A 22,970-nucleotide genomic window follows, 5' to 3' on the forward strand; every position below is an offset into this window, starting at 1 on the left:
TTTATTGCATTTTAGGTTTGGGGGTACATGTGATGAACATGCAAGATTGTTGCATAGGTACACACATGGCAGTGTGCTTTGCTGCCCTCCGTCCCCTCACCTGTATCTGTCATTTCTCCCCATGCTATCTCTTCCCACCTCCCTACCCCCCGCCCCTCCCCCATTTCCCCCCAACAGACCCCAGTGTGTAGTGCTCCCCTCCCTGTGTCCATGTGTTCTCATTGTTCAACACCCGCCTATGAGCGAGAATATACGGTGTTTGATTTTCTGCTCTTGTGTCAGTTTGCTGAGAATGATAGTTTCCAGGTTCATCCATGTCCCTATAAAGGACGTGAACTCATCGTTTTTGATGGCTGCATAATATTCCATGGTGTATATGTACCACATTTTCCCTATCCAGTCTATCATCGTTGGGCATTTGGGTTGGTTCCAGGTCTTTGCTATTGTAAACAGTGCTGCAATGAACATTCGTGTGCACGTGTCCTTGTAGTAGAATGATTTATAATCCTTTGGATATATACCCAGTAATGGGATTGCTGGGTCAAATGGGATTTCTATTTTTAGGTCCTTGAGGAATCGCCACACTGTCTTCCACAATGGTTGAATTAATTTACATTCATGGAGAGGATGTGGAGAAATAGGAACACTTTTACACAAATTCTTAAGCAATGTTTGTATTCTTGTATATCCAGCACCCAAACTGTGCTGACTTATAGCAAGCATTCAACAAAATCAACCACCGGGATATAGGTACTTAATATTACTTTTCCTCCTTCATTTCAGGATTGATTTTTCCAAAGAGTAAAAAATACTTCATAAACATTTAGACTTTCATCTGCATTCTATGTCAGTCTCCATATTCAGTAAACAATCGACACTAATAAATTCACATAAATACTAGGCCATTTAAAATTTTACCTTACCCTTGAACCAACTGTGATTTTTTTTTCAACTTAGCCATTCTAAGTGGGTACTTAGTCCCACATTGTGATTTTAATTTGCATATTCTTTCAACAATCACTAATAAGGCTGAGGATTGGCTATTCTATTTTGAGAAATGCCTGCTCAAGACTCTAGATCACATATACGAGTTACTTATACCTTCTGGATCTAAGCCTTTTATTAGTTACATGTGTTGTAAATAACTTTTGTCCCTTTGTGACTTGTTTTTTCCCACTCTCTTAAGGGTGTTTTTATTGTTTTACTTTTCTATTATCCATCTGGAATTGATCCAGTGGGGGGCTGAGGGGAGTGTAAGATAGGTAATATAATACTTTAATATACATTGAGGGTAATATAACTTAAGTATGTGACAGACTACTTAAAACAATATTCAGCATTTGGTTCGAGGGCATTATAAAATAATTCATTTCCATATCTAACTATGAAAAACAACAAACATTAATGGTAACGTTATGGTTGCTAATTATTACTATTTACCACATGGCTAGCATACATTGGGCACCAGCTTTACCATTTTATGTATACAATATTCTGAACAATCACATGAAATTAAAAATTTCTCAACTTCCCAAATGAGAAAACAAACTCAGAAGAGTAAAGTAATATCTTACCCATGGAAACATATCTAATAAGGGTAAAGCTGAATTTTAATCCCATTATCCCCATTTTCTTTCCTCTATACTTTACTGCCTCCTAATTCAAACACTCTGGTAGTCCCTTATTGGGTAGTATTTTTCTTTACATTATTTCAAGATGTATTAATACTTCCTAAATTTTAGTGTGAAACTGATCATGAATATCTGATATTATTTAACTACCTACATAGCCACGATCATATAAAACTATGTTAAAATATGAAGCCTCTGCCCTCAATATGTTTATAATCTAATAGCTAGCACACATATGACAAACAAAGTAGGCAATTTTAAAATTCAAAAAAAGTAGCTGAATGGGCAGTTGGGGAGAAAAATAAACAGATACGTTAAAGGAAAAAGAAAAATATTCATATATTTACAAATCAAAGCTTGGCTTTTTTTTATTTATTTTGTTTTTTGTTTTCTTTTTTTTTTTTTTTTTTTAGAGTCTTACTCTGTCAGCCAGGCTGGAGTGCAATGGCACAATCTCAGTTCACTGCAACCTCTGCCTCCTGGGTTCAAGCGATTCTCCTTCCTCAGCCTCCCAAGTAGCTGGGATTACAGGTGCCCACCACCATGCCTGGCTAATTTTCATATTTTAAATAGAAATGGGGTTTCGCCAGGCTGGCAAAGCTGGTCTCAAACTCCTGACCTCAGGAGATCCACCCACCTTGGCCTCCCAAAGTGCAGGGATTATAGGCGTGAGCCACCATGCCCAGCCTACAAGTACAGTGATTTATTAGATATAAAAGGTAATGATGCAAGAAAGAAAATCAAACGTAATAGAAGTCTTAAATACCACTCAGAGAAAAACATTCAGAAGGATATAAAAGCAATTAAAGATAGAAATTTTTTTCCTGTCCAAATCTATATGCCTTGCTGCAGAATGTTAAACATTATTAAAAACAAATAAATTATTCAGAGTAAGATACAGCTTCAGGCAAAAAGAAAATCTATGCAAAACATTCCCCTTCCCAATCCCCACCCAAAAGTAATCATTTAAACAGAGAGCACTTTTGCTAACAAGCTCTCAAAGAATTCAGGGACAGCTAAAAAGTGGGCACTTGAAGTGGTGAGTTTTCAGTTTTAGAATTTGATCCCTTCGTCACTCTTCAAGGTTGTTGACCTTAAAGCCACGGTATAAGACCCATCTGTTCATCTAATACTTTAAAAGGCAGACTAGAGAGAGGTTTATTAAATTTGCTTCAAGATGAGCTGAGATTGAAACTTCTTTCATCATTTAAAGTGTGCTCCTCAGCCAGGTGCAATGTAATCCCAACTCTTTGGGAAGCTGAGGCAGGCAGATTGCTTGAGCTCAGGAGTTCCAGACCAACCTGGGCAACATGGTGAAACCCCATCACTACCAAAATTACAAAAAATAGCCGGGTGTGGTCACACATGCCTGCAATCCCAGCTACTAGGGAGGATGAGGTGGGAGAATCGCTTGAGCCCAGGAGGCAGAGGTTGCAGTGAGTCCAGATTGTGTCATTGTACTCCAGCCTGGTCAACAGAGCAAGACTCCACTTCGAAAACAAAAATAATAAGTAAAGTATCCTCCTGCCTGAGCACAGTGGCTCACACTTATTATCTGAGTACTTTGGAAGGCTGAAGTGTCCCAAGATTGCTTCGGACCAGGAATTCAAGACCAGCCTGGCCAACATAGCTAGACCCTGTCTCTACAAAAAAACAAAACAAACAAAAAGAAGTTTTTCTTAAAAATTAGCCCAGTGTAGTGGCATAAGCCTGTAAACCCAATTACTTGGGAAGCTGAGATAGAAGGATGGCTTGAGCCCAGAAGTTCAAGGCTACGGTGAGCTAGGATTGTGCCACTGCACTCCAGTGTAAGGTGACAGAACAAGATCCTGTCTTTAAAAATAAATTAAAAATAAATAAATAATTTTGAAAGTATGCTGCTGAAGCAACTTTGTCACAATGAATATATTTCCTAATCTCCTCAAGGAAATAAATTTTCAGAGTATTTTGTTCATATCATGTTCAGGTTAGCAGGTCTATTAATCAGTGATCTTCAAAAGCATTTACATCTGGCCTGTCCAACTCATTCCATTTTTAAATAAACAGCACATTATGAAGCACAGAAAGACCACCAATAACTATTCTGTCAAGTTGAAAAAAGAATGTAGAGCTGATGCTTCCTCTCTTTGGGCCAAAGAAAAGCACTGAACTACCTAAGAGGTTTATCTAGGTTATATAAATTTCAAAATGTACCACTGGTAAAATAAAAAGAACACAGAAGAGAAGGAATACATAATCTGTAATTCTTATTGGTAAGGGAATGTAAAAATGTGGTGAAGTGATAGAAATTTAGATATATCTATAAAAACATTTTTTTTTGGCTGTACACTGCATCAAATTCTTCTTGACCCAAAGGTGAGTCTCCCAATAGCATAGCAGAATGTTATGAATTTAAGAAAAATTGAGAATAATTTACTCTAAAATTTTTTTTGAATAATTACACAGTACAATGTTTACTGTACCCATAAGAACACATAAAGTTATGTCACAGAACACATTCTGTTCTCCAGAAAGCTCATCTAAAATGACACCGGCATGGAAAATAGCAAATTGCAATACAAGGCAGGAGCTACAATATATAATAAAAGTACATATGAAATGTTAGGGAAGGCATCAGAATATGTAATTACATTCCACACAAAAGAGGATTTATGAAAACCACACTTGATCGATGCCTTAAATTATAAGTATAGTTTCCATAAGCAGTTAAACATATTCCAAACAGTAAATGCCATAAAGTCACAGAAACTTGAAAGTGCTTCAGGATCTTCATTCTATTAAATGTGAACCTAATATGTAAGATTCGGTCATCCATCCAAAAACATTTAATGAAGGTCCTCAGTGTACTTGAGAAGAACGTCATTCTAGGTATACAGAATTTAAATTCTAGTGGTAAAGATAAACATTAAACAATGTGCCCATAAGACACTTTCTGCTAGTGATATATGTTATAAAGTGTTAAAAAGCATAACCTAGGCCAGGCGCAATAGCTCACACCTATAATCCTAGCCCTTTGGGAGACCAAGACAGGAGGCTCACTTGAGCTCAGGAGTTTGAGACTAGCCTGGGCTAACATAGTGAGACCCTGTCTCTATATTAACCTTTTAAACAGCATAACATATGGGGGTGGGGGCAGGAGAAAGATACTTTAGATAGAATAGTCAAAAGGTCAGTGTGAATTAAGTGTAAGGAGCAAGGGAGAGTAGGGAAAGCCTTCTCTTAACAGTATCATTTGTCCATTTCTAGAAAATGCTATTTCTTACCTTAGGGCTTCTTTACTGCTCTTTGCCTGCATTTTTGCATGGCTAACTCCATTTTACCACTGACTTCTTAGTACAAACGTCATTTTCTCAGAGGTGAGAAAGTAGATGGTTAATATTCTGAATTTTATTGCAAGTGTACTGGGAAGACATAGGAAATATTAAGCAAGTAGGTGATGATCTGATCTTTTTAATATTGTTTATTTACTATCATTCATCTATCTAGGAAACCACCCAAAAGGCTTATAGACTAGATTATGGGGTACACAGATAAATAGAGAGAACAGGTGGAATGTTACTGCAATAGTCCAGTAAAGAAATGATGGCAACTATCCTAGGGTGACAGAGATGGAAAGAAGTGGGTAAATTCAAGATAAATTTTAGAAATAAAGTCAACTTAATACAAAAGTATCTAGATCTTCAAATTTTATAGTCAGCAACTGAAAAAAAAAAAAAAAAAAAAAAACGGTTGCAAAAGACTTGGGAGGAGTTCCTGTATCTTCTACTTAGACTGTACACCAGATTTTATTTTAATATTATATATACCATAAAAGGAAGATAACTAGAAAACAGGAGCAGCTGATACACATTTGCTAAAGCTGAAGCAACAGTAAAATTAGAGTAAATATAACTTTATCCACTGGGGTCAAAGGAAAGAAATAGTCCTTTGCCTCTTTAAAATTAGAGTATTACATCTAATTTTAAAAATACTTTGTTAATGTTTTGAGACATTCATTCTCGCATACTCATCATGCTCAATTTACAATAGGGGATACATTCCCAAGGTTTGTAGCTACATTGTGCCCTCTGAATACTAGACTTCATTCCTGAAAATTAATGAGTTTACTGGTAAAACACCAGTAAATTGCCATCACTTCACTATTGCATGTGATTACCACTAACTTTGAAATGAAGCCATACAATGATAAAAAACAAACAAAAATTCTGCAGACTCTATCATCCTGAATTTTAAAACTATGTATAAAATGAATTTTATGTATGGAAAAGATATGTAAAGATTTAAGGAATAAATTAGTATAGTCATCTGCATTATCAACTTGTTATTAGCAATAACAACTAACCTCAATTATTGAGAGTTTACTATGAGCCAAGTACTATACTGTGTACTTTGTTCACATTATTTCTCAACAAGTTTATGAGATCAGTATTATCATAACAATTTTACAGATGAGGGAAAAAAAGGCTTATTAGAAAGGCAAATAATTTTGTTGAGGGTTGAACTCAGGTCTGTTTGGATCCAAACTCCAAATCCATGACCATGACTTTATAGTGCTGCCACACTTTTTTAAAATCAGTTTTTAATCGACATAGTTGTATATATTGTGTGGGTACTTTTGATATTTTAATACCTGTATGCATACAATATGTAATAATTGAATCAGAGTAATTGAGATATCCATAACCTCAAACATTTAACTTTCCTAACCACATTTTTTATGTCACTCTAATAAGACTATTTTAAAAGATAATTAGGAATTTGAATGTTACATTTTTACAGTGACTACATCTCAAACACCTAAATGTTAAACACATGTTAAAATTAATATGCCAAAATAAACATTTTCTAAACAAAAAAAATGTAAAAGTATCAAAAACTATCACTGGTTTATAGAATCTTTCTCCTGAATGTCAAAATAAACAATAATATATAACAATACAATATAAAATAAAGTTTTTAGAACCCAAATTAATCTATTCATCAGTTGAGAAACTAAAAATGGCTTTCAGATCTTTAAAAAATATAAATGTGAAGAAGACTGTTTAAAAGAAAACATTAATTGATACACTTGCTTTTCCATTTCATATTTACAGATGGTAATTATCTCCTAACAATATTTATAATTTTTTAAAATGCTTTTCTATACTATAAGCTTAAAAATGCAAGTAGAGTAAGAAAATCATACAAACCTAATTCACACACAAAGAAATTGTGTTGTATACCTTGAAAATTATTTGTTTCACTTTCCTCATACTGTACCTATCCATATTTCCAGACATCTAAAACTAGATCAGACACTGTTCTTAAACATCTGAACATTTCTGTTTACTATAGAAATTGTGTAACTATAAAGCATAATCCTGGAAAAAAGATCTTTCAAACAAGCAATTAAAACAAGGCTCACCATTTTGATGCCTGTGGAAAACGTCACTGGTTTTATAGGTTTGGGTTTCTCAAGTTGCATTTCTACTTGGGTAGATCTGTCTTTATGCTGAGCCAAAAGCAGAGCAACAGGAAGATCAGAATTCTCCTGTAAGAATGGTTCAAGTTCAATGTGAAATGTAAAAAGGGACAACTAAAAAGCAACAAGACTTTTCTTTTAAATTGTGTCTTCTCCATAAGCATTTCATGTCAAACCAAATATTCACATTATGGAGAATGTTTTACAAAAAAATATTAACATTCCATAATAAGAAAAGGCTGTTATAGACTCATAAATCAAAATAACCTGCAAACAAGTATTTTTATAAAATTCACATTAAAAGTTCCTATTTCAACTAGCAAGCCAATCACATTTATTAAAACAAAAAAATAAGCTAATCAGAAAAAGAGTAGTACAAAGTACTATAACTTAGATCAGATGTTTATCTAAGACACATTATTTTTACCAACAAATTTAGACCAGTTTAAAATTGTTTCCCGTTAGATTTCACCCGAGAACATTTGGAAATGATCCTTGTTCTGTTTTGTACAATGAAACTATTGTAAGTACAACCAAAAGTATATTTATTTTCCCCTTTACTAACTTACTTTTAAAATTTAAATCTATGTTTTTTAAATTAAGTAACAAAATGATAGTTAAACATTTTAATATATTAATTCTAAATCAGGGCCACTATTTAAACAAATCCACACAGAGACACATTTTAATACCATAAGCAAATTACTAATTTTTATATGTAGACTTTTATTCTGTTTAACAAGAAGTCCTCTTACGTGTTTAAAGTGCTGTGGAGCTAAGGTCTAAACTAAATGATATCCAGACATTTTCCTTTCTGAGTTGTCAGAAATAAGAACCGAAAAACATATGCAGAGGGATGTCAGGAGGGAGAAGAGATCTCTCTCTCTTTGTTCTCTCTCTCTCTCTCTCTCTCTCTCTCTCTCTCTCTCTCATACACACACATACAAACACACACACACACACACACACACACACACACACACACACACACACAGATTGAGAACGTTCTGTATCTATAAACAAAGATGAAGGTACAAATACATTTTTAACTCCTATACCAGGATTATGTGCCAAAACAAACATATTGTTCAAAGAGTGTTAAAAATGTGTTAAAATAGTGAATACACAGAATTTGATCCTGAAGAAACTCTATTTTTAACATTTCATAGCACGAAGTAACACACAGCAGATTTTAATTTTCTTTCCAAATATACCTAATTAATGTTTTAGGCATGAATGTGGTTAATTAATATACTTACAGGAACTGTTTTAAGGTTACAGTATAGAAATAACTCAAACAGGCAACTTAATTTCAATAGAATTGTCCCAGAATCAAGTTGTAAATCAAGATTTTATAATAGAAGTGTTTTGCAAGAGCAATATTACAAAGATTAAAACTTTTAACAGTAAATGGAAGAACACAAATTTTATTTATGTATAAGATGTAATCTTATTAAGTAGCAAAATCATTAAGACCTGGCTTTAGCAATAATGAAGAAAAAGTTATGAAATATAGTATGAGGAAAATATGCTAGAATACCTTTTATACTCTATAGCAAAGCATTAATAATGCATGAGTAACTGTATTGCTATGATTCCTTGCAGCTATTCTAGATTTACATTAAAAATTTTATAATAAATTATAAAATTAAAGAACATTTTAATGGGCTGTGGCCAAAAATATCTTTTAAAAGGTATTATATCTTTTCACATGTAGAAACTAACAGAAGAAAAATAAATTCACTTGGCTAAAAAGTTAAAAGTATTGCTTTCCAATTTATACTCTAAATGAATTCAAGTGCTCTTCCTTAACTGGTATTTACTTTAAAAAGCAAAATTTCTTATATAAAAACAAGACAATGTATTAACTTCAAAAAAAATTTTAAAAGTTGCCAGTGAAGAGTTTAGATTGTTTTAATCCTGGCTTCACATTCAAATAAAGGAAACTGAATGTTAAAGTGTCTTGGTAAACGGCTGAAATCTAATAAAAACATTCTAAGGCCCTAAAATGAGTTTTGATACTGAAGCATAGAATTTAGTTCAAACCATTTTAGCACTCAAATTTTGAAGTCTGGAAGCCTTACTAAATGTTAAACTAGAATTAACCAGGAGCTCTAACAACAAAAAATATTAATAGAGTAAAATAAACTATGTGAAACATGCATGCTGTGGGGAATACCTAACATGCAGATTTAGCCTTTCATGTTATTTCATTCCTTGCATTACATTTTACCTTAAAAGGTTCCCTAACCTATATTAATTGCCTGAAGGCACACTGTTTAATATTTAAGAAAATTTTAATAAGAAATGCCTGTAATACTCATTAAAAGCTTTATAATGACCATTTTTAAAAGATTATTTTAACTGACTTTAAGCAAGCCATCTGGCAAACAATATTTCTAATAAAAATCACCTACTGCGTTTGACAACATTACCCCATACAAAATTTAAGACATAAACTGAGGCGAATTTTCTAACAGGAATATGAAAAGATTTAATAAGTCAGGACCTGTTTAAAAATCTTTTTTCAAACTGTTTTTTAAAATTAAATTTACAGTTAGGATTAAATAAATGGACCATTTAGCCAACATTATGGCAAATGCTAAGCCATAAACATTAAGACCATAACATTAAAATCCCGTCACATACAGTATAATGTAATGCGAATGCTTCTTAAAAGGTTAAAAAGTGACTTTTGGCATGAAGAGCAAACCCCAAAATAGGAGGAAAAAAATTCTAATAAGTAGTACTCGTGTAAATTAGGTCCAGAGAATAATTTTAAGATTTAAGCTTCTAGACATATTTACAAATGCTAATGCTATGGTTTTTTAAACAAAATCTCATACATGAACATATACAGAAAAAGAAATTTCTTATTACTTTGTTAATAAGGATTCAAGAAGATAAAAAGAAATTTAATGAATTTATTAGTCATAAAGATTTAAAGCATTTTAACATTAACAAAAATTTTATAAAGACTGAAAAATAAACATAACAAAATCTTTAAAAATAAGTTTTAAAATGAAAACCAGAAATTCCAACTGCGTATTCTAAACCAATATGTTGTAATTAATTGCACTAATGAATACAGTAAATTACTAAGAATTATTTAACTACTATATTATATGATCTAAACAGTGAGGGAAGTATGTGCAGTAATGACTTGCAGGTGAAGAAAACAGGAAGTGGGAAAAAGAACCCACAAAAATCAATATTAACTCCAGATTATACACAATGTACAACAAAGGTAGTTTTACATCTTGCTTCATGCCTCACTGAATCAAAGGGGAGCTTCATGCCAACAGCAGCTCAATGAGGTAGCAAAACAGTACTTTTAGGACTAAAAGAATATAGAGTCAGGCACGTGGCTCACACCAGTAATCCCAACCCTCTGGGAGTCTGAGGCAGGTGAATCACAAGGTCAGGAGTTCAAGACCAGCCTGACCAAGAAGGTGAAACCCTGTCTCTACTAAAAATGCAAAAAATTAACCAGGCGTGGTGGCAGGCACCTGTAATCCCAGCTACTCAGAAGACTGAGGCAGAGAATTGCTTGAACCCGGGAAGCAGAGGTTGTAGTGAGCCAAGATCGTACCACTGCAATCCAGCCTGGGCACAGAGCGAGAACCCATCTCAAAAAAAAAAAAAAAAAAAAAGAATATGCAAGAATAATTGTTATGCAAAGCTGGCTAACCTCAAAATAAATCTAAAAACCTTTTTTATTAGATAGAACATAAAATGTTAAAAGCATATTTTCTATCAAAATTCTATATTTGGAATTCATTCAATTAATTATATAGAAGAGAAGCATTACTCAAGAAAGAGCATGTAACTCTTTGTATACAATAAAGGGAAGAATCTTTCAATAAAACAATTATAATTAGTAATTATATGCTAATAATTAGTAACATCAATTTACTAATTCTTCTTTAATGTTTTTAATTTCTCACCAAACATCTACAAAGACATAAAACACAACATGTCATTTCACTGTTAAAGCCATACCTGGCACTTAATAGTTTCAAGAAATAATTAATGAAGGCCAGGTGCAGTGGTTCATGCCTATAATCCCAGCACTTGGGAGGCCAAGGCAGGCGGATCATGAGGTCAGGAGTTCAAGACTAGCCTGACAAACATGGTGAAACCCCGTCTCCACTAAAAATACAAAAAGTAGCCAGGCATGGTAGCCTGCACCTTTAATGCCAGCTATTTGGGAGGCTGAAGCAGGAAAATCACTGGAATCCAGGAGGTAAAGGTTGCAGTGAGCTGAGACCTGGCCACTGCACTCTAGCCTGGGTGACAGAGTGAGACTCCGTCTCAAAAAAGAAAAAGGAAAAAAAAAAAAAGAACTAATGAAAGTTGCTAGGGAAGACATCATTATTCTATGTAATATGCTGCTGTCCTCAGTTTTGGAGTCAAATTCACATTCTACTCACAGAAAACGGAGTTTTATGACAGCATATTCTATCTAAGCCTAATTAATACCCTTAACCTTATTTTCCCTTTAGTTTCTCACCTCCTTATGATTTAAGTAAGCTTGCTTTCTCTTTTTTTACTCCTGGTTAATTGACTTAAATGCTTTTTGGCCAAAAATCACAGTAGAGAAACACACATATACATATTTCCCCATTATAGGACAAAAGCATTACCAACTAGACAAGAAAGTTAAGCGTATTAACACCACAAAAAAAAATTTTTTTAAGCCTCAGGGAAATAAATTATATGAACATAAAAGGAAAGGGAAGAATGCAAAAAGATTTCCCTGGAGAGGAAGATTTTCTAGTTTGTGATGTCATCAATATCATACAGGGTTATAAGTATCAAATAATAATAGTAACAAATCCGTGAAACACTTCATAATCCTTAGTTATTATTACTGCCATTATCTAACAATGTTGACTACCTAAGAAGCTAATTGCTAGAAAACAATAATTTGCAAAAAACACTGCTATCTCTTTCAAGCAAAAATACATTATTTTTCCATGCAAAAATATAAAATATACTGTCACAGAGTAAAAAGAGTCAATAGAAACTTCAGCATAGAGCCAAAACAAATGAGCTCATTATTAGAAAAATAGTATTAATCAGGAGAAAAGTACTCCAGAAACAATTTATTTTAGTCAGTTAGCTTAAAGCCATATAAGCAATCTATTAAGAATATACTGGCTCATCTCAGTTGTAATGTCACTCTCTCATCTGAAAACAAAATGGATACTAAACAAAAAGTTTCTTAAAAATACAGAAGTAAAATATTCTAGAACCTCAAGTTAGTATCGTTCTTAGAAGTACACAAAGTAAGTAGTACCATGTCCATAAACAATACTGTATCTAGGAAATCACTTCAAATCCTTCATAGTAGTTGGCAGGATATAAATAAATAGGCATAAGGGTAAGATAAATTACAATTAAAGTTATTTTCATAATTCTTATCATTACACATACACTGAGATAGAGTATCCCAAATGAATTTATATTATGCCAAATTCTAGAAAAATTATTTTTTCCGCAGTACATACTTTGTGGATTAAAAATGGCCATAACACTCCCATCAGTAGGTGAAATCTACATCCATTTCCTTTGAAACTGAGTAGGCTCTTTTACTAATAATAAATATGGTGGAATTGATGCTGTGCTAGTTTCCTAGCCCAAGCCCTAAAATATTAGCATCTCTACTTCCTTATTCTTGGAATATTCTCTTTTGCAACCCCTGAGTCAACATGTGAGAGGTACAATCACACCATTACAGAAACTGATGCAGTTTCTGATGTAGCCTGCCCCTTCACCAGACTCACGGTAGGGACTTCACCTCTATTTGGCCCACTGCACTCAACCTTTTGTGGGAGTGAGCACGTGGGTGAGTGCAGATCTAGCTGGCTGCTCCAATCACCAACACAGGAACAAGCTTTGTGTAGGGCCCACAGTCAGACCAGGCACAAGTAAGCAAGTGCAGGACCCAGCCATCCACTCCAGGCATGGACACAGAAGCAAACTCCATGTGGGGCCCACAGCCAGACCAGGTAGTTGACTCAAGGAGAACATGGCAGGGCCCAGATGAGGGTGCCCACAACCCCGAAGCCCGAGGGGAGTTGTTACAGTGCTCCTTTAGTTCCACTGTCTGCGGACGGCAGTGTGTTAGCAGCTCAGTTGGCCCCTGGCCTTGTTGCCTGGGGCAGCTGCCCTCCACCAACAAGGGCAAAGGGCCAGTGTGACAGCCTTTGTGGGTACCTGCACTCAGTGAGTCCCAATCTCTTGTCCAGCATCCAAGAAGAATGAGGTCACAGGGACGGTTAAAAGATGGTGAAGGCAATAATTTTATTGAGCAATGAAAACAGCTCTTAGAAGAGAGGGGAGCTGGAGAAGAGACAGGAAGGGCAGGTTGTTTTCCCCAAAGCAGGTTGTCTCTTCCTCTACTTACTAAGTCTGGGGTCTTTATAGGCACAGAATGGGGGGTACATGCTGATTGGCTTATGAGTATGCAAAAAAGGTTGAAGTGAAGACACCACTCAAAGGTGGGCATGACAGTATAGAAAATCAATTAGGAAAGGGTAGGTATATATAAAATAGGTGAAGAGTGGGGATCAGTCAGAGGAAAGCACACCAAATAGAAGGCCAACTTCTCAATCTGATCCAAAGATTTAACTTGTAGCTTAGGTTTCAGGTTTTAAACTGTCTTCGACATAAACGTGTGGTTTCACCAGGTACCCGTCCTTATCTGCCTAGGCATTTGGCTGCCTCTTATTGCTATCAAAACCACATGAAGAGGTATCCTCAGAATACATTAGGGAAGCAGAGAAGCCCAAAATAACTACTTTAATTCCTAACCCACAAAATTGTGAGCATAAAATAAATATATTGTTCAGCTGGGGTGGACAGCAACTTCTTATTCAGCAATAAATACACAGGTATCAATACATAACCAACAAAACTAAAGGTGAACCAGATTATAAACACTGTGGAAATGCCCTTTAAATGCCATCATCCAGCCTAATAGGAAAGGTAAATCCTGAAAAATGTTTTTTACAATCACAATTAGTATGAATACATACCAGCTCATCTAAAAAAGCCTGCTTATTCTTTCTTTTTAGAATCTGCTGCAGTTGTTCTTCTTTTTGTATAAATAATCTTCTTTGTTCATTTTCCTGTCGTTCCACTTCTAAAGCTTCTTCCAGTTCTTCTTGTTCTCGAGTCTAAAACAAAAGTTTATATATGGCATGGAATAAATTTAGGAGCCAGGAGCAATCATATAACACACTCTGATACTTCCTTTATTGACACTAGTCACTTATTATTTAATAACGTAGCAATTACATGTTGAAGGAAGTAGAATTTATTTTATTTCATGTCGACATGTTACTATTAAAGAGAACAACTATTCTGTTATACCATATTAGTGGAATTTTGCCATACTAAGGCCACTGGGAACATGTTAAGGGAAGTTGAGGGATGATTTTAGAAAGATGACTAGAAGCAGTGAGGTGTACATAAAGATCAATTGGGTTCAAGACTGACAATAGCAGGACTAGTTAGAAGAATATTCAAATAACCCAGATAAGAAATAAGAGCCCTATGTGGTAGAATACGCCTGTAATCCCAGCACTCTGGGAGGCTGAGGTGGAGGGATCACAGGGTCAGGAGTTCGAGACCAACCTGGCCAACATGGTGAATTCTGTCTCTACTAAAGATGCAAAAAATTAACCGGGCATGGTGATGTGCAACTGTAATCCCAGCTACTTGGGAGGCTGAAGCAGGAGAACTGCTTGAACCCAGGAGGCAGAGGTTGCAGCAAGTCGAGATTGCGCCACTGCATGCCAGCCTGGGCAACAGGGTGAGACTCTGTCTCCAAAAAAAAAAAAAAAGAAAAAGAAAAAGAAATAAGAGCCTTAAATAAAGTAATAATCTAATTAGAGTAGAAAGGAGGCTTAAAAAATGATAAAGAGTGATCATCAACAGAATATAAAGACTGACCAAATATGAGCACCTGGATAAATGCTGGCACCATTCACTGAGACAAAGAACATAATAAGAGATGAAATAGACTTTAATTAAAAAACTGTCAAAAGAGACAAGAACATTATATAATAATAAAAGGGTCAACATATAGAAAAATATAATAATTATAAACAACTAAATATGTAAAGCAAACATTGACAACTGAAGGGAGAAATAGACAGCAATATAATAACAGGAGGAGACTTAATTCACATTCAACACTGCATGGAACTCTCAGAAAGAAGATCAATAAGGAAACAGGAGTCTTAAACAACTTTATAGTTCTGTAGATGTCTGTTTTAACAACTAACAGACATATACAGAACATACCGCTAAACAGCAGCAGAATGCACATTCTTCCCAAGCACACACAGAACTTTCTACAGGATAAATCACAAGTTAGGTCACAAAACAAGTCTTAACAAATTTAAGAAGACTGAAATCATACCAAGTATCTTTCCTAACCACAATGGACTAAAACCAGGAGTCAGTAGCAGAAGAAAAACTGGAAAATTCACAAAAATGCACTTATGTGAAAATTAAACAATACACTCAAATAATCACTGGGTCAAAGAAGAAATCAAAAAGGAAATTTTAAAATACCCCAGGACAAACACAAACAAAAACATAGCATACCAAAACTTAAGGGATACAGAAAAAGCAGTACTAAAAAAAAAGTTTCTTGTGATAAACACCTACTTTAAAGGAGAAGAAAGATTTCAAATAACAACTCGACTTTACATCTCAATGAGCTAGAAAAATAACAACTGAGCGCAAAGTTAGCAGAACAAAGTATTAAAATAAGTAACAAAGATTGAAGCAAAAATAAATGAAATAGAAAATTAAAAAGAACAGAAAAAAATCAACAAAATTAAGTCTTTTGGAAAGATAAAACTGACAAACTCTTCGCAAGACTATGGAAAAGAGAGAAGACTCAGATTTAGAAATGAAAGAGGAGACATTACATCTGATGCCACAGAAATAAAAGGATCATAAGAGACTAATATGAACATGTATACACTAACAATTATACAATTCAGTTAATCTAGAAGAAATAGACAAATTCCTAGAAATATACAACCTACCAAGACCAAATTATGAAGAAATAGGAAATCTGAAAACAGAACTAGTATGGACACTGAATCAGTAGTCACACCTCCTAACAGAGAAAAGCCTGTAGTGGTAAATTCTGCTAAACATTTCAGGAAGAATTTACATCAATCCTTCTCAAACTTTTCTAAAAAACTGAAAAGGTGGACACTTCCATACTTGTTTTATGAAGCCATCGTTATTACCCTGATACTAAAACCAGACAAAAATACCACAAGAAAAGAAAACTGTGAGCCAATATCCCTGATTAACAAAAATGCAAAAAACCTCAACAAAATACTTGTAGACTAAATCCACTGAATTTTAAAAGAATCATACAACATAACCAAGTGAGAATTATCCTTGGGATGGAAAGATGATTCAACCCACAAAATCAATTAATATACCACATTAACAAAATAAAGAATTAAAATCATAATCATATCAATACATTCAGGAAAAGGCTTTGATAAAATGTAACGCCCTTTCATGATTGTGGTGGCTCATATCTGTAATCCCAACACTTGCGGTTAATGAAACATGTTACCTACCCATACTTATTTTGCATGTATCTTCTGATGTACCCAGAGAAAGTTACTAGGCAAACAGAGTAACATTAATGGCATACTGATGCTCTCAGAAATAAGATACTTTTGGCCAGGTGTGGTAGCTCACACCTGTAATCCCCTTTGGGAGGCAGAGGCAGGCAGATCGCCTGAGGTAAGGTGTTCGAGACCAGCCTGGCCAACATGGTGAAACTCCGTCTCTACTAAAAATACAAAACTTAGCCAGGTGTGGTGGCAGATGCCTGTAATCCCAGCTACTTGGGAAGCTGAGGTAGCAGAATTGCTTGAACCTATGAGACAGCGGTTGCAGTGAGCCAAGATCGTGCCATTGCACTCCAGCCTGGGTGACAAGAGCAAGACTTCATGTTAAAAAAAAGAAAGAAAGAAAGAAAGCCAGGCTGGGTATGAATGGAATGAAAATGTAGTATCAGTTTACTAAGAGTGTTACAGCAGGAAAGAAGTGCTGAAATAATGCACTATAAGACTATAAGGAGGAAGTCTCTTCTAAATGCAAGATGAAAATATAATCTATGTGGTCCAAATCTACTTGTATCCTTTTCACTGATTATTACAAATTCCTGATAAAGTACTGCAAAGTGCTGAAATAAAACACTCTAAGACTATAAGGAGAAAGTCTCTTCTAAATACAAGATGAAAATATAAGCTATGTGATCCAAATATACTTGTATTCTTTTCACTGATTATTACAAAATCCTGATAAAGTACCTCAAAAAAATCCTGATAAAGTACCTCAACTTTCCCCTACAGCTAGAAAGCCAAACTGTACTATAGAAATTATAGCTAAAGTATATAAATTAGACAATGGCTTCTTGGCATGCATACGATTCTTTCTTCTTTATAGAATACATTTTAATACATTTCATAATAATGACTCCTGAGAGATTTTCAAAACAAACTTCAACATGAGATCAACTAAAACAAATCAAAATCACATTTATACCTAGCAATATTACTATTTCAGTAAAACAAAAAAAGGTAACTGATTGAGAAACCAAAGTTAAGCTTAGTTTACAAATGTATTCCTCTGATCTCATCATGAATTCATTTTAGTTTCTAATAAATAGTGTCTTTGTTTTATCTCCCTCTTGGGAGCTCGGTCAACGTCTGTCTGGGTTTGCTCTCTCCTTTAGAGAAATTAATGTTCAAGGATAAAAATGAGCCTCCATTATTTTGTGACCATTGTCCAAATGCTCACTTATCAGAGAATTATACAGGCAAAATTAGCTTTAACAATCACCTACCTTATGGATCCATTTCCTTAAGAAAACACACTCTAACATAATGCTGTCAAAGTGGATTTTGCTATAGTAATGTATGCCTGCCTACATACATTACCTATACAGCAAATATTCATATTTCTGGTCTAGATTTCAGCCAAATTTTTAATAAATGTAACTGGTTTAAAGGAAGGTGCCTTTTTAAAGTATCATGTGGAAACATTTGTTTCTAAGACAAAAGAAGAATAAAATACTTAGCAACCAACCAGCTTTAATTTATTTTTCTGAATAACATCTTTGTTTTCCTTTTGATATATCTCCATTTTCTTTTTTGTGTTATCCAAATCCACATTGTTGGTCAAGTTGAAAACTGTATCAGAAAAAAAACAATGAAATGAAAAATTGTTTTAATATAAACCTTGAGTAGATAATAAAAAACAAATACCACAGTGACTTGTTTGTTAGGTTGTCATTCTTTATAGCTCTATTTGTGACCTTTTAATCAGCTACCTATTTTAGAGACTAGCTCTAGTTACGGCAACCATGTTTTCCAAGCCAAATACAAGGACAGGCTGTCTGACTCGCACAAAATACCTAAATGTCAGGATCACTCCAGAAAACCTAAGATATGTGCTTGCTATACTTACATTAGATCTGATTTTTATAGTCCCCTCAATTGCTTTAAAAACATACAAAATATTGTTTACATTTTTTAAATATAAAGAGTAAGTCTGGAATCTACAATAGTCAGAATTTTAAAAAGAAATAAAAAATCATATATTTATATAATTTATGTCAAACAAAAAACAGGTTTTATTCCCATTCCAGTTTTCTCCAACATGAGTAGGGAAAGGCTTAAACTACTTCCCCTAGCTCTAGAAATGCATGAAATAAAAGAGTTGGAACTTTAGAAGAAAAATAAAGGATAAACTGGCACCAAAACTTAGACTAAAAGAATTTCTTAAGAGAACCACTGAGACATGTTTAGATAGTACTAAATTTTCTGTAAATTAAACTCTCTTTTTATAACTATAAATCAAAATAATTTGAATTATAAATGCCATATGCCCTTTTAATTTTACATATGTAAATCAAAAAGTTACTGAACAATTTTAAAATGACCCTCTCACTATTTATAAACTTATATGGAAGAATCCGTATCAGTAAGACTCTCCTGTTCCATAACTCAATTCAAGCCTCCTTAGTTTCCCCTATAATTTTTCTATATCCCTTCCACCCCTTCTCCAATTACTTACCAACTGCCTCCTGCTTCTTGTCCTACAAACAAGATGCATCTACCCTAAATAACTGCTCTATCCCTTGGGTTTCTACAGATTCCTTCCCCATCTCTCTCTTTCTTTTAACTAATAACCATCTCAAATAGTTCCTAGGTTTTTGAATTACAGAAACTTTTAGAACTTGAATGTAAAAAAAAACAAAAACAAAAACAAAAAAAAAGAGTTGAAAAGTAATACTGGAAGACCAACACAGAGCTGCTTGTTTTGTTGAGCAAAGCCATCAAACAGACTCAAAACACCAATTTGTTCTATAATTTCATTTTTATCTTCTCAAAAGGCCAACTTATTTCAGAACATCAATTTATCATAATCACTGTTGAATATCCAGGCTCATTTAGGTATAAAGACAAAAGTCTATTCAGTTTTATCCTACGCAATTTTTAATCTGGAAGAATTGAGAGAAAATGAGAAGCAATAACCCTCTAGCTACTTTTCCAGCTTTTTAATATTAAGTGGAAAAGAAAATAAGTCAGAGAATCTGGCTAGGATACAATGTAGGACATTCTTCATAAATCACACTCTAGTCCTGACACAAAACAGTCAGAGGGAGGCTCCAGACAAGCAGCACCCTGAAAAAGGTATCTTTGATCCTTAGTTAAAATGGTGATTCCACTATCTTTACCAACCACTCGATCTATTCCTTGTATTTAATAGGCCATCCTCTGAGCAACCAAATCTGATGATCTTTCACAATTCTCACCATCCTCAACATCTACCAGATCCAACCTCAGCCTCCCAAGTATCTTGGATTACAGGCGGGCACAACAATGCCGGGCTAATTTTTGTATATTTTAGTAGAGACAGGGTTTCGCCATGTTGGTCAGGCTGGTCTTGAACTCCTGACCTCAAGGGATCTGCCCACCTCAGCCTTCCAAAGTGCTGAGATTACTGGCGTGAGCCACCATGTCCAGCCATTAACCTAGGCTATCTGATTCCAAATCTGAACTTTTACCTACAATGCCTACAAAACTAGTTGTGTCATTTATCTCAATGCCTGAAAATCACTGCTACCTAGCAGTCCTCTGCATTTGTATGGCCCTACACTTTGCATTTCCATATCAGTGATTAAACTGTTCCCTCTACCCATAGGGCTCATCTCACTACCAACCTCAACCCAGAACAACAGTGAATATCCATATCTAACTCACCCTTCTACACCCATTTTAATCACCAGCTCGTCCTTATGAGACACTTCGCAGTTACAATCTCTCCATCCCTGAATGCTTACATTATCTAATATCACTCTGCTAGCACTTACCCACTTTCTACCCTGTATAATTATTTTCAATGTGCACATCTTGTCTGGCCTATTAGAATGTTCCTTAAAGGTAGTTTCTAGGTGTGATTCATCTTTATTATCACTTCCACTACTTCTACTGCACTCCTTTTAGAATGGCGAAACTCCAGTCACAACATAAAATGCTGGTGCAGATCTGGAACAACAAGAACTCTCATTCCTTGCTGGTGGGCATGCAAAATGGTTTGGTCACTTTGGAAGGCAGTTTTTCAGTTTCTAACAAAACTAAACATACTCTAGCACATGATCTGGCAATCAAGCTCCTAGGTATTTATCCAAATGAGTTAAAAACATATGTCCACACAAAAACCCACACATGAATGGTTACAGCAGCTTTATTAATAATTGCCAAAACTTTCCCAGCACTTTGGGAGGCCAAGGCGGGTGGATCACGAGGTCAAGAGATCGAGACCATCCTGGTCAACATGGTGAAACACCGTCTCTACTAAAAATACAAAAAATTAGCTGGGCATGGTGGCACGTGCCTGTAATCCCAGCTACTCAGAAAGCTGAGGCAGGAGAATTGCCTGAACCCAGGAGGCGGAGGTTGCGGTGAGCCGAGATCGTGCCACTGCACTCCAGCCTGGGTAACAAGAGCGAAACTCCGTCTCAAAAAATAATAATAATAATTGCCAAAACTTGGAAGCAACCAAGACATCCTTCAGTAGATCAAAAAAATGGAATACTATTCAGCACTAAAACAAAATCAGCTATAAAGCCAAGAAAAGACACAGAGGAGCTTTAAATGCATATTGCTAAGTGAAAGAAGCCAATCTGAAAAGGCTACATACTGTATAATTCCAACTATATAACATTCCGAAAAAGTCAAAACTATAAAAACTAAAAAAACAGTGTTTGCCAGGGGTTATGGGTAGATAGGAATAAATACACAGAAAAACACAGAGGATTTTTAGGACAGTTAAAAATGACTCTGTATGATATAATGATAGATACACATCATATGTTTGTCAAACCCATAGGGTGAACAGCACCAAAAATGAATCCTAGTGTAAACTATACATTTTGTGTGATAATGATATGCCAGTGTAGGTTCATTGATTGTAACAATGTACCACTCTGGTGAAGGATGTTGATAGTGGGAGAGGCTGTGCACATATAGAGGCAAGAGATATATGGGAACTCCCTGTATTTTCTACTCAGTGTTCCTGTGAATCTAAAACTTCACTAAAAAAAGTCTACTTTAAAAAAAAAAGGTCCCATCTGGTAAGGGCACAAGAAATGCTTGTTAAATTATCATGAGAGGAAATAAACTAATACCAACATTTATAATTACTTTCATAATTATAGATTTAATTAAAATAAGCTTTATAATTACAGATTTGAGCATGGCAAAGGAGGAAGGTTCAAAATGACAGGACTAAATAATCTTGGTTTCTTATGGTATGAAACTACTGAAAAGTAAGTGGTCAAATTGATATCTCACGTAGAGCTCTACCAGTATGTTCAAAGCAGTTTAAATACACTGTTTATTACCAAACTAGACAGTTTACTACTGATTTTCACTTCCCATTAAACAGAACCCAGAAGTAGGTAAACTTAAATCATGAGCGCAATTAATATGTTTATATACAGTTTCTTTTTTTTTTTTTTTTTTTGAGATGGAGTCTCATTCTGTTGCCCATGCTAGAGTGTGGTGGCATGAGCTTGGCTCACTGTAACCTCTAGTCCCCCGGTTCAAGCAATTCCCCTGCCTCAGCCTCCCGAGTATCTGGGATTACAGGTGCTGGCCACAATGCCCAGCTAATTTTTGTATTTTTAGTAGAGATGGGGTTTCACCACATTGGTCAGGCTGGTCTCGAACTCCTAGCCTCAAGTGATCTGCCCACCTTGGCCTCCCAAAGTGCTGGGATTACAGGCATAAGCCCGGCCACAATGTCTTTCTTTTATGCTTATTAAAAACTTTATGAGTTCTGGATCACTTGTGGCCAGGAGTTTGACACCAGCCTAGTCAACATAGTGAGGTCCCATCTCTACCAAAAAAATAAAATTAAAAACTTAACCAAGTGTGGTGGCACACACCTGTAGTCCTAGTTACTTGGGAGGTTGAGACAGGAAGATCACTTGAGCCCAGGAGTTTGAGTCTACAGTGAGTTATGATGATACCACTGCACTCCAGCCTGGGAGAAAGAATGAGACCCTATCTCTAAAAAATAAATAAATAAATAAATAAATAACAAAGAAAACTTTATGAATTCCAATAAAAGTAAAATAATTTGTTTCATATTTTAATTTAGAAGCAAAGGTAATAGCAACATAATAAATGGAAATCATAACTATGGATAACACAAATATCTTCCTTCAAGAAGTATCAAAAGAACCATAAAAATGAATTGCTATTTTTAAAAATTTTCAGATGAAGCAGGTCTCATTCATACCCAATGAA

The 22,970-nt window shown here is 34.9% G+C and overlaps 1 protein-coding gene across 3 annotated transcripts in view; it reads right to left on the reverse strand.

Annotated features, from left to right (window-relative positions):
• The window catches only part of MNAT1 (MNAT1 component of CDK activating kinase), a 222,431-nt gene that overhangs the window by 122,886 nt on the left and 76,575 nt on the right, over positions 1-22,970 (reverse strand). For all 3 annotated transcript variants that reach the window (XM_003924403.4, XM_074393162.1, XM_074393163.1), the window contains exons 4-6: positions 18,238-18,341; positions 14,136-14,276; positions 7,036-7,161 (exon numbers count right to left, since the gene is read on the reverse strand). In XM_003924403.4, the coding sequence (XP_003924452.2) occupies positions 7,036-7,161; positions 14,136-14,276; positions 18,238-18,341 (371 nt within the window). The remainder of the gene's footprint in view (positions 1-7,035; positions 7,162-14,135; positions 14,277-18,237; positions 18,342-22,970) is intronic.

This window comes from Saimiri boliviensis, chromosome 2 (genome assembly GCF_048565385.1).
Source record: "Saimiri boliviensis isolate mSaiBol1 chromosome 2, mSaiBol1.pri, whole genome shotgun sequence".
NCBI lineage: Eukaryota > Metazoa > Chordata > Mammalia > Primates > Cebidae > Saimiri > Saimiri boliviensis.